This window comes from Cryptomeria japonica, chromosome 11, assembly GCF_030272615.1.
Source record: "Cryptomeria japonica chromosome 11, Sugi_1.0, whole genome shotgun sequence".
Taxonomy (NCBI): Eukaryota; Viridiplantae; Streptophyta; class Pinopsida; order Cupressales; family Cupressaceae; genus Cryptomeria; species Cryptomeria japonica.
Genome location: NC_081415.1, coordinates 697810764 through 697824393, shown reverse-complemented (window position 1 = coordinate 697824393; position 13630 = coordinate 697810764). Strand labels below are relative to the sequence as shown.

At 34.1% G+C, this 13630-nt stretch overlaps 1 protein-coding gene across 1 annotated transcript; it reads right to left on the bottom strand.

Annotated features, from left to right (window-relative positions):
* Positions 1–6294: 6294 nt before the first annotated feature.
* Positions 6295–11120, bottom strand: LOC131067155 (abscisic acid 8'-hydroxylase 1). Its single transcript, XM_058002099.2, has 9 exons — positions 10686–11120; positions 9446–9764; positions 9201–9350; positions 8856–9107; positions 8551–8640; positions 8375–8453; positions 8178–8284; positions 7140–7258; positions 6295–6883 (listed from the first exon to the last, which is right to left on the bottom strand). Exons 1-9 carry the CDS (start codon positions 10880–10882, stop codon positions 6781–6783), a joined length of 1416 nt encoding a protein of 471 aa, XP_057858082.1. The 5' UTR covers positions 10883–11120; the 3' UTR covers positions 6295–6780.
* Positions 11121–13630: the final 2510 nt, after the last annotated feature.

Sequence of the window (13630 nt, the reverse complement as noted above, 5' to 3'; positions counted from 1 at the left end):
GTATTTTATGCTAATCATTGATGACTATTCTAGAATGTGTTGGGTTACTTTTCTCAGGGAGAAATCAGAAGCCTTTGGGAAATTCAAACTATTCAAGGTGATGGTAGAGAATGAAACCAATAAGAAAATCAAATGCTTGAGATCAGATCAAGGAGGTGAATTCACATCTAAGTAATTTAATACATTCCTGTGAAGTGAATGGAATTAAAAGATAATTATTAGCACCTCGGACACCCCAGCAGAATGGAGTTGTGAAAAGGAAGAACAAAACTATTTTAGATGCAGCTAGAAGCATGATATCAGAAGAAAATATACCTCATATGTATTGGAGAGAAGCAGTCAATACAACTGTTTACACATTCAACAGAGTTCACATCAAAGGTGAAACCGATAAGACTCCTCATGAACTATGGTTTGGTAATACTCCTACTCTTAAATATATCAGAATATTTGGAAGTAAATGCTATATCAGAAGAGATGAGTATATTGGAAAATTTGATCCTAGAAGTGATGAAGAATATTTCTTGATTATTCATCTAAGAGCAAGGCATATGGATGTTTTAATAAGAGATTGCAAAAAATCATTAAAAGTGCAAATGTAAAGATTGATGAACAGTTTAGAGATAATTCAAGGTACTTGGACTCTGAACCGGCAATAGAGATAATATCAAATGAACCTACAATGAGTACACTACTACAGAATGTTGATCCAGTCACATTGGCATCATCTGAGAATTCCACAGTGACTGAAGAACAACAACAAGTAAAAACACCCCGATATGTAAGATTGAATCACTCTAAAAATCAGATAATTGGGAACAAGTATCAAGGTGTTATGGCTAGAGGAAGACTGGCAAATGAAGAGGTATGTCTTATTACTCAAATTGAACCAGCATCAGTTAATGAGGCATGTGAAGATAAACACTAGATTAAAGCTATGGAAGATGAATTAGAACACATTGAAAAGAATAACACATGGACATTAGTTCCCCGACCTAAAGACAAAATGTAATTGGAACTAAATGGATATTCAAAAATAAACTCAATGAAGATGGTAAGGTAATAAGAAATTAAGAAAGATTATTGTGTAAGAGATATTCTCAAAAAGAAGGAAATGATTATAATGAAACCTTTGCACCTGTAGCTAGAATTGAGACAGTCAGATTATTCTTAGCTTTTGCAGCACACAAGAACTGTAAAGTATATCAAATGGATGTTAAATGTGCATTTTTGAATGGTGATCTTGAAGAAGAAGTTTACATTGAACAACCTGATGGATTTTCATTAACAGATGACAAAGATATGGTTTGCAGGTTAAGGAAAGCTTTATATGGATTGAAGCAAGCTCCTAGAGCTTGGTATGCTAGATTGGACAAATATCTTTTGAAGATTGGTTTCACTAAAGGTAATGCTGACAACAATCTATATTACAAAGTGACTAATGATGACATCTTGGTTATAGAAGTTTTTGTTGATGATATAATCTTTGGAGGATAAGATGGATTATGTGAAGACTTTTCTAATAAGATGCAGGAAGAATTTGAAATGTCTATGATTAGAGAGATAAAATTCTTCTTAGGATTGCAGATTTCACAGGCTGATAAAGGTATATTCATAAATCAATCAAATTACTTGAAGGAATTACTAAAGAAATTTGGCATGGAAAGCTCTAAACCGGTAAGCACACCTATGACTACAACTGATAAACTATCTTTAAAAGATGAATCAACACCTGTTAATCCAACTAGGTACAAGTCTCTAATAGGAGGTTTACTGTATTTGACTCAAATCAGAACTGATATTATGAATGTAGTATGCATTGTTTCAAGATTTTAGAGTAATCCTAAAGAAAATCACGAATTAGTAGTGAAAAGGATCTTCTGGTATCTACAAGGAACTACAAATCTTGGTTTATGGTATCCTAGAGATGAAAACTTTGATTTATGTGCATACACAGATGCAAATTGGGCAGGAGATGTAGATGACAGAAAAAGTACCATCGGTGGAGCATTCTTTCTTGGTAGAAGATTAATCTCTTGGTTGAGCAAGAAACAAAGTTGCACATCTTTATCAACAACAGAATCTGAAAATGTTGCAGCAACAACTAACTGTACACAGGTATTATGGATTAAGTAAATGTTGAAGGACATAAAGGTAAAATGCAAGGAACCTATAACAATTTACTATGATAATATGACAGCAATTGATATATCTAAGAATCCGATATTTCACTCAAAAACTAAACATGTTTCTATCAAATTCAATTTTCTAAAAGAGAATGTTGAAGCAAAAGAAGTGAAATTGGTTTATGTGAATACTAAAGAGTAGATTGCATATATCATTACTAAGCCTTTGCCTAAAGAATCTTTTGAGTATCTCAGAGAGCAGCGTGGGGCTATACCCCCACCAGTAGAGACTTAGATAGTTGATTATTGTCATCAACCGATAGAATTATCAGAGAAATATTTTTCCGGCTTTGATGAGGAGGGCTACTTCTCAGGGGGAGTAGTTGGATAAATTGATAAGTTGGTATGTTGTGACAAGTTCTTTGAACTGATTGTATTTGGTTTGGTATTGCTTTGGCATTTGATGTCAAAGGGGGAGAGATATCTATGGAAAAACACATTATCTTTTGGAGAGAAATTATTCATTGGGGGAGAGATTGTTACTCTCTGTATCTGTATTTTGATGATCTCTTTCGGAGATTGTTGGTTTTTGGTTTTTGGTATTTCTTCTTTGGCACTTAGATGGTTTTTCCATCTTGTTGTGTCATCAATGCCCAAGGGGGAGATTGTTGGTATTTTAGATATGTTGATATGGTTTTTTCATTGATGTCAACACTTGTCAAAGTCACCGGTATCTGGTTCACCGACAGGTTGTATTGTTCACTAGCACTTGGAATGACCTGGATATTACTTGGTTATGTCGAAGATATTGTTTGGACACTTGGTGTTGGTGATTTGTTCATTAGTCTAATTGGGTTTGCATATTTGCTGTTACTGGCAAATAGGTCTAGGTTATGGACTGACAAGCATATCTATTCCAGATCAACATGACATGTCATGAAGATGATTTGTTATTATTGTAAATTCATTGAGCCGACATCATGCATCACATCTTGATTCATTTGTAATTGATTTTATTGTAATATCTTTTAGTGAGTCGACCTACTCATTTGGTCTTAGGTTTTGGTATAAATGTAAGATCTCATTTGTGAGATTGTAATAAGGATAGTGGAATATGAATATAATAAGGTATATACGAATATAAGCAGAGCTATACAGGTAGACATCATTTGAAGATTCAAGGAAGGTTTGAAGAAGGAAATTAGAGCTTAACCGATACTGAATCCAGAATATGAAGATGCTATTTTGAGCAGTACATTATCATTAGATTTAACCATCCAATTGTAGTCAGTGTGACTCCCATTTTGTGATTGAGCAGTGAGCTCTAGGCAGTTGGCCTTTCTGCATGTGCAAACTCCATATTGTACACACATACTATCTACAGTAGTATCATCTAATTGTGGGTAAGGTTTCCCACCATGGTTTTTCCCCTTACAGGGTTTCCACGTACAAATAACTGTGTTATGTGTTGTGGATGTTATTGTCTTTCTGTTTCATGCATTAAACTTTACCGGTATTGCAATTAACTGATAAAACTATCTACCAACATTAAAATCTGGTTTACTGGTATTAAGCATTAAGTTTGGTTAAGTTAGTTTTGGTTTGTATTTATTGTATTGGACAACTGATTCACCCCCCCTCTCAGTTGCCTCTGGGACCTAACACCGGTACGTTGTAACCTGGTTGTTACCGGTTGGATGTAATCAAATTTGATGCAATCAAATTATCTGTTCTACATTGCCTCCATCATATCTTGGTGTTTCTGTTGTGTTTACTCTTGCTAACCGGTATAGATTGATCTCTTTGAGGTCCCTCATCACTGATGACTGCTTCATGTATTCTACCAACTCTAGTAATGATGATGATGATGACGACGATGATGATGATGATGATGATGATGATGATGATGATGATGATAGGAGGGGGCAAGGAACCGAATAGGGGGAAGAGGAGGCAAATGAGAGGAACAATAAAAAAAAACTTGAGAAGTTGAAAGATCAAATGAACACAGAGGCACGAGGAGAAGATGAAAGGAGAGGGAAGAAAGGGGGGGACAACAAAGACACAAGGTTATATGGGGAAAGGGGGTCAAGGTAGGAAGCGAGAATGTTTGAGGTTGGATAGAAGAGGTTGCCAAGTGGGACTGAGACTCCATCCTTCATCAAGATTGAGATCAGTGAGATGGTTATTAATAGCACTGGCTTCATTGAGATTTCTCTTGACGAAGTCCTCTTTTTTGGATAAGATTTGAATGTTTTACAAATAGGTGTGGTGTTTGGCTGAAGAGGAGTGTTTGATAAGGTTTGATTTAGAGACTCGATCATGTCTAATGTCTATGCAGTGCTCTTTGATTATGATGTTGAAGGAGCAACTTGTTTCTCCTATATAAGGTATGTCGCAAGAGAAAATAATTTTATAGACACTAGAGTCTAGAAAGATGTATCTAGGGTCTTTGAGAGAGGGTAAATGGTTATGCAAAATAGTGACGTGATTGAACACACATCAAATACCTTTCTTGAGAAGGATTTTACTAATTTTATGGGAGAGGCCTTCGATGTAGGGAAGCGGTCCACTAGGGGGGATGGGGGGGTTGGGTGGGTTTGGAGTTGGAGAGGAACCATAACTTGGCTTGGTAGAAAACCTTGGAGATTTGTTTACTTGAGTACCCATTTAATTTGAAGAATTTTTGAAGATGGGTCAACTCAAGGTTTAAGTAGTCTTCATCACAAGTACGACAGGCTTGAATGGAAAAGGTTTTGAGGACCCCCAATTTTTGGCTAGGGTGGTGATGAGAAGAGGAGTGAGGTAAAGGTTGATGTGGGCAGCTTGGCAGAACACACGACGACCTAAGGAGACATGTGATTTATTGATGAGCATAATGTCAAGGAAAGGGAGTTGGCTATTCTCTTCAAGCTTCTTGGTGAAAGAGATGCACTGAGTGATGTTGTTTAGGTGCGCATGAAACTCTTCTAACTTTTCAAGGCTAAAAATTCAAGTTTTATCTAACAATATTCAATTATCTTACATTTCAATCACTAAAAATTTAAGCTTTATCTATAGCTACTTTTTTAATGTTAGTGTCAAACTTCTCTATTTATTCTTTGTCAAATCAACCTTAGGGACTAACCACTAACAAGGAATTCAATTGCTCTTCCCCACTATAGTAGGTCTCAACTATTCTTTATATATACACTAGGAAAACATCTTCTATAGGTAGTAAAAGTCCATCTTTTTCTTGAGATATGATCACACCACCAAGATAGAAGTGTGCCCTCTAGGTTAGATCATGACACTAAGACTGCTTCATAGGATCTCAAATTCTCAATTCTCAGTTGTCCCCATACCTTCTGTGTTAGGTCCAACTGTATTCTAGTCTCTCACTCCCATGCACAACATTAAATTAGTAAAAATATTAATTGTATCAGATATTTTATTATATTCAATTAATTTTGTTTATTTATATCATTTTCATCATAGATAAACTCTAACTTGGACTTAAATTTGGCAGTAAAAGTTTTTCCTTGATCAAAATAATTCTTTCAAATATTAATTTCACTCAAAATTTATAAAATTACACTATAAATTAGCTAAAATCTTTTAATTTATTTCTCTCTTCATCTTGAAATAATATAATTCAAAATATTGATATTAATACTTTAAAAATCTTATATTTATAATATGATATATTGACATAATAGAAAATAAATATTAATAGTGAAATTAGATAGAAGAAATGACATTATGATTCTTGTCATCAAGATTCAAATCTAATCGTTCATATTAGAGATGAAATGACTTGTTCACCATATCACCCACTTCCATTAAAATGTGTTCACTCCAATTTAAGAAAGAAACTGAAAAGTTTACAGGCATTTACAGAAAATGTCAAACGAAGATTCGAGTCCCATCGTGGAACGGAAAACGTAAGGAAAGGAGTTTTTTCATTTTTATAGAATAAAAACATTAAAAAGAAAAAAGTAGAACGTTTTATAAGGGTGATGGGCCTCAACTTTTTGTTAACAGACAGATCTTTACATGTTGGAATGCACTGCAAACAAAAAACAAAAACTTAAATCTAGCTTGAAAGTACATAGATTGAAGAGACGCACGTTTATTTTCTGGGCTATTGTAGGAGAAGAACTCAAGTCTAGATTGAGAAGATCCTTGATGATGATAAGTGAGTGAGAAAATAAACCCACAAATCTTTTAAAAATCCCTGCGTCGCTTCAATTTGCTTACTTTTGGATTTCCTTTCTTTTGTAGATACCAAGCATGGACATCTGATCACTACTCACATATGCCTTTTTAGGAAGCCCTATAAAACACCAACACGTCTAAACACCCCGTGCTCTTCCCTGACTATATTAAAGTGGATTTCATATCAATGATCAAACCAAGGCTCCCACACACACCATCTACCTGACAAAATATTATCAATCTATTATAGTGTTATATGATTTGATACATAGGAAGGTGTATCTGATGATAGAAAGAAGCAAACAGAATATCTATAGGTAATCCTTCGATTTCATCATTGGCTCAGATGATAACGCGCCTAAAGGAGCTGAGATTTTGGTACTTGGTAAGAATAAGTATTATGATCTTTGTTCTGGTCAAAAGCTGTGAAGCTTGAAGTTGTCCTCCTATTGGAAGATCACATTCTCTCTGTCTTCTGATAGACTTCAATAGGGAGTCCTCCTTTTGGGACAGGGAAGGGTCCATACTGAATCCCATTGTGTGCACTCACACGATCCCACCTGCACAACACAACACAGAACATGCTGCACAACTTTAGCTTTGCTTTTTCCGAGGACAAATCATGCAGAAATCTTGGGTAGAGAATATTTTTTGGTATGGGAGCCTAATCATCTCTAAAGCTTTATCCTATGTGTACTTTTGTATGTTTTTTTAATGATCATGGAGAGAGATATATATGTCAGCATCTGTTTCGTGCTCCCAGTGCCTTGTACGTTTATTTGCCTGTGATTAGAGTCATGGAAATGTTAATGTCACCTGTACTTCGTAGTGAGGTGGTGGATCAGGACGAGCATCTCCAATTTGGCCAACTCGCTGCCAGGGCAGGAGTGTGCTCCATTTCCAAAGGCCAGAAAGGTATTAGGCTTTGGAGGCATCTGCCAAAAAGAAATAAAAGTTAAATATCATAAATTTAAATTCAAAAGAATTGATGGTAATATATCAGATTTTTACAAATTGTAGTTTTTGAATTAGATTGTGTAAGAATTTTTTTCATCAACATTTCAGATCACGTTCCAAAATTTATCATCAGGATAATGGAGAGCATAAGAAAACAAAGAAATTGATTAGTTGAAGAGCAAGATCAAACTAAAAAGAAATTTCCATCAGCGTTTTGGATAACACTCCATGATCCATCATCAGAATAGTCGAGAGCTAAAGAGAACAAAGAAATTGATGAGTTGTAGAACAAGATCCAACTAATTAAAAAGAGATTTCCTTGTTTTGCAACTAATCAATTTCCTTGTCCTTTTCCTTGTTCTCTCTAGCTCTTTACTATGATGATGGATTATAGAGTATGATCCAGAACGTTGATAAAACTCTTACACAATCTAATATAGAAACTACAGTGACTAAGATTATGAAGTTTGATCTGAAATGACGAATAAATAATACAATTATTATTCATATGATAGATCATAAATGTAAAGAACAAATTGTATATTCGTAGGCAAATAATTTACACCTTCTATGATATGATATTGATATGAATTGTTTCTGAATTTGATTGAATAAGTTTTTGTTGACGCCGAGGATCAAAGTTCATCATCTGTCATGACAGGTCATGGAGTTTGATCCACAACATCGATAGATTATGGAGTTCAATCCACAACGTATAATATCGAGATGAATAATGGACTTTGATCCTCAACATAGATAGATTATGGAGTTTGGTCCTTGACATCACACAATCAAATCTAAATGATAGATGATAGACAAAATACTGACAAAAAATTTACACAATCAAATCTAGAAATAATTCATTTATATTATATAATATTGAAAAGAAAAAGAGACCTCGAATCGAGAAGGATCGAAATTGTGAGGATCTGCGAACACTTCCGAGCTGTGGTGGATATTTCTGAAGAGAGGCATCACCTTCCATCCCTTGGGAATTAAATAACCTGCAGGTAGACAACAAAAGAGCTTTCAACGGTTGACAGATTTAATTAAAGGCTATGATGACAACTTTGATGATGACGAGAGGGTATTGCCTTTGTACTCTACGTCTTGAACCGCTTCCCTGAAAGTAAATGATATAATTGAAGCAATTCTTAAAGTCTCTTGAATTACCTAAAATCCAGCCAGGCAAAACGTTATTAGAAAAGAAAATTTAAGGAGACTCTAAAACATAATAATTAGTGAATAAGTCAAATGCTTTCTTGCTTACTCTTGATGTCAAATGCATTTTCCTTGTGTCAGCCCAAGTTAACGACTTCTCTTCGCCGCATTTGGCCTCCCGGATGGCTTCTTGCTCCGCCTGTAAGCCAAATCTCTATTCAATACATCCATTCTTTTGGAGTACACTACAAACTTTTGAAGTAAAAAAAATTATGATATGGTTAGCGGGATTTAATTCTGTAGTTTTTTATTTAAAAATTGTACAGTTGAATCTTATAGCAGTATCATAATATAACTTCTTGTGCAAAATATCTTCAACTTATCAGTAAAAAGAAAAGATTGAATTTTGCATACAGTAACGGCTTCGAGGAGGCGAGGATAGTCCCTCAGATATTTGATTATCCATGTTAAGACACTTGCTGTCGTATCTTGTGCTGCAAAAATCACCCCAATGATGTTATCAGCAATCTGATTGTCTTTGAGTGGCTCAGAACCATTGTCATCTGTTGAATCCATGAGTGTGCCAAGTAAATCGTTGCATGAAATCTTGCTGGCCCTTCGTTCTGCTATTACTTTGCTAAGAACTTCATTCAAACGTCTCCTGGCCTGAAATCAGACAAGACCAAGATTAAAAAAAGGAGGGGGAGATGAAGATGATGATGGTGTGCACTTTTTTCTTATTTTATTCAGCTTGCCAACCTTCATTGCTTTGTTATAAAGAGTTCCAGGGAAATTAAAGGGCATGGAGTTATATCCAGTCTCGACCACGTAGTAGGATCTCTTAAGATCATCCTTGTCGAAAAGTTGATGCTTACCAAAAATGGCAAGGATTCCCACACTAAAGGAAATCTGCAGAATACCAATTATTACTATGTCAGCTAAGAATAATGTTGCTATGTAATCTAAATGTTTTGGAAACTTAGGAATTTCTTCAACCAACTTACCCTTTTCATTTCCTGAAATGTATTGATTGTCCTTCCTTCCCATGACTTCAAGGCATTAAGAGCAATGGACTCGATGTGGGGAACAATGTTTCTGATGCACTCGGGAAACAGTGAACTCTGAACCATTTTTCTCACCTTTGCATGGTACTCACCTTGATGAAAAAACAAAGCCTGCGGACCAATCATGCGTTCCTTGCTTGCAGGAAAAGTTGGCTTGAAAAGATGAGCCTGAGTCACCAGAATAAACTTAGCGGCCTCTGCGCTGGCAATCATAATGCAAGGGCATCCCAATATGTGTGTTTTGAACACATCCCCATACCTGCACTCAATTTTCAAGAAAGCATCCTCCTTCAACAATAATGTAAATGATAATTTATTGCAGTGTGTCAGATTCAATTTGATAGATCTTGAGTATTCAGTTAGCTAGATTTTGAGTCAATTATATTGATCTATATTTCACTGTGAAATATCGATCTACCCTTTTCAATATTATACTGAAATAAACATACTTCATCATATATTTCATTGTAATTTTTGTGATTGTGGTGAAGCATAAGTCTATTTATTTCAATATTATACCAACTACAACATAATTAACCATGAAATGTCCTCTAAAATTAAAACTTATTTAACTTTATTACTCATAGATCACCCATTTTAATATTATCCTCTTTCTTCTAAAATTAAATCTATTTAACTTATTATCCATTTATATCTTAACTAGAGATAAGCCTTTGGAATTTCAGAGTTCAATTTTGATAGTGTATGATATGTAATTCTTTTTGACGATTAATCAAAACTCTCACACAATCAAGTTTAAAAACAGCATAAATTGTAAAAATCTAACTTCCAACCCACTAATTATTGATTGTACTGTAGAACCTATCACATAAAACCAAACCCATCACATTCTGCACCAGAACCTACAGTATAAAATGCAAGTCTGTGCTTTAGCAGTTGTTTTGTGCAGAGTTTTACGAGGATGAGCAAGAAGAAAGAACTTGAAGTGGGCATTTTAGTAAATCAAGACACAAAGGGCGAGATCTCCGGTAAGACAACGAACTGTACCAATAGGAGAATGGAATTTTCTCAAAAGAACAAATCCGCAAAATCAGGCAGCAGCGCTAAATTTCTGACAGAAACCATAAATCCCGGAAGGAAAAACAAAAACAATAATTAAAATCAAGAAAATGACGTTATTATTCCCCATGCAAAATGCAAAATGCAAAAAAGCACGAACCTCTTCTGTTTGGCGGCAAAGAAGAGATTAGGGTTCTGTGAATAGAGGCGCAGTGTTTCTCCGATGTAAGGCCAACCCATTGACCCAGGAGGCAGTTTCTTCCCTCCCCTAGGATAACAAAAATAATAACGACGCCAAATCTTGATCACAAGAAATACTACAACAACCAGACCCACCACCGAAAACAACATCATCATGATTATGATAATGATGATGACAAACTCAAAAATTCCTCCAAGCCTCTGCAATAAGAGCTTAGTGTGGCTATGACCTAATTATAAAAGCAAACCAGAATAAGATGCCCCCCAGTGAAATACAGCACTCAAGCATCAAGATGGGCAGGACACCTGAAGAATTCTTTCTAGGGACCCAGGAGAATCCAAAACTCAGCAGTTAGCTAATATCTGAGTGTTGTCATGGCATTGAAGACTTAGAGGACTCTATATAGATGTTGTCCCCATGAACTGCTCAAACTTAGCATATAATTAGACACTCAACATGCCAACTAAAGACGACGTTAGAGCTCTATAAGCATGGAATTTGCAGGCTAATAAAAGATTTATGTTAGAGCAGATGTAGGTGGACGAGAACCAGATTACTGCCACGCGTACATTCGTCATATCAAAGATATAGATTCTTTCTATTAATTTTTTAAGTAGTTCTCGAGCCAAGAGGCAGCTTGTCATCATAGTGGTGCCCACTTAATGTCATTAAAGCTTTTTCTATTTATGGATGCTGCAGAGGATGTGTGGGGGACTGTATTATAGTTTTAAAATTGCCTTTGCTTTCGGGCCATTGGAAGTGTTTGAAGGGAAATTGAAAACATTTTACTCAAGCCACGTTTACAGAGGATCACCTTCCACGATATATATGTCACTCCTTTAACATTAATGGTCCATATTCTTTGGCCTTAGGTAGCATACGTGTTGGGATCTAAGAGGTTTCATCCAGGGCATTCTCTGAAGCGCATTTACTGGTTCCCATTTTCATCAATTCAAGAATGGTAAAGCCAAAATTTATGAATGCCACTCAACAATATCTCTTAGGGTAGTGTAGGAATCTCATTGTGGAGGGGGCCACAAATGTAAAGGGGAGGGGATGGCAAAGTTCTTTTAATTTTAGTAGGTATTAGTTTGTTTTGTTATTCGATATAGTAGTATGAGAGTGTTTTTTTGATTGAATGTTGAGGATCGAGTTGTTATTCGATATAAGAGCATGAGTGCTTTTTCGATTGAAAGTTAAAGATTGAGTAGTTATTCGATATAGGAGTACAAGTATTTTTTCGATTGAAAGTTGAGGATTGAGTTGTTATTTGATATAGGATTACAAGTATTTCTTCGATTGAAAGTTGAGGATTAAGGGATATTCATTCGTCAAAGTTTTCCAAGGTATGACCCTGATTTCATTTCTTTTATCGTACTTTTTGGAGTTTGAACTTTGATTGATGGCATTATCAAGGAACATACCATCACTCTCACCATTTGAAGTATAAGGTTTGATGATATTGATAACTTAATTTGTAATATATACTCCAGTACACAATAAATTAATTGAAATATACATATATTTACTTAAGCATGCAACAAACCAATTTATTTATGTACAAACCAACAATTTTTTAAAACTACTATTTGATTCCATTTAAATATACTAAATATTTATGAATTAGTTGTGTTAGGCTAAGTTTCCTTCTTTTTTTATGTTGTATTTTAAATTATGTAAGAGTTTTTCCATCAAAAGTGTCCTCTTTTTCTAGTTACCACAACAAACTAATTTATATGTGCATAAACAACAATCATTTAATTCTATTTAAATATTAAATAATTATGATTTAGTTGTGTTAGACTAAGATTCCTCTCTTTTTCTATTACACTTATAGATTGTGTAAGGTCTTGTCCATCAAAAGTGTCATCCTTTTTTCAATTATTAAATTAAAAATGCAATTTTTTAATTTTTTTAATTATATAAGAAATTTTATAGTTAAGTGGATTTGAATTAAAGTAATAAGATTGAAATGTTTCAAAAATAGTATATAAACATACTTATAATAAGTGTTAAAAATTAACAAAGAAGATTAGTATAATTAGTTATAGGATTCAATGAAGATTATCTTGTCGTAGATGATATGTGATTCTTCCATGTGTCCAAAAGTTAGACTTGCACCATCTAACTTTTCATAAACTGTCAAATTTAGTATTGTTTGATCTTAGTCAATTTCATAGTTGTAAATATAATCATCACATTTTGTAACATTGAACCTTTAATACAGATTGAAAAATTTCATTTGGCTTATAATTTCTTAGAGGAACCTTAAAAAATGAATTCACCTCTAATTTTTTAATATGACAATGTTGATAAACATTATTGAAACTTCTTATGCTAAGAGAGGAAGATGATTAGTTTTCCACCTTTTTCTTTAATCAAACTCATGGATCAATAATGTACATATATGCCCCACAATGCCTATAAACTTAATCAATATTTTTAGTTATTTTTTACCCATTCTTACTCAACTTTATGAATGTGGTTTGAATTCATTTGGCTCATCCTTATATGGTTATATGAAAGCATTAAACACACTCATTTAATGTTTTAAAAGTTGCAAAAATGTGAAGTATATGAAGATATTTTAAACTTCTTGTTGTGATTATTTTCTAGCCCATTAATTATGAAAATTATATTTTTATTCACACGAGGATGATGGTAGATATCATATTTCAAAGAATGGAGTCATTAAGTGCATTGCACATTATAAGAAGCAAGACAAGTAAGAGTATTTTTGCTCTACAAAATGGTTAATATTTTTTATTTTTATTCATTATATTTATTTGTAAAAGCACTAGTAAGTCCATTTTGAAAAAGTGCAAAGAAAAGTCTAATGTGTGAATTTAATAAATTAAATAATTTTTTTTAATTAGGAAACTGTAGAATAATTGCATTGATCT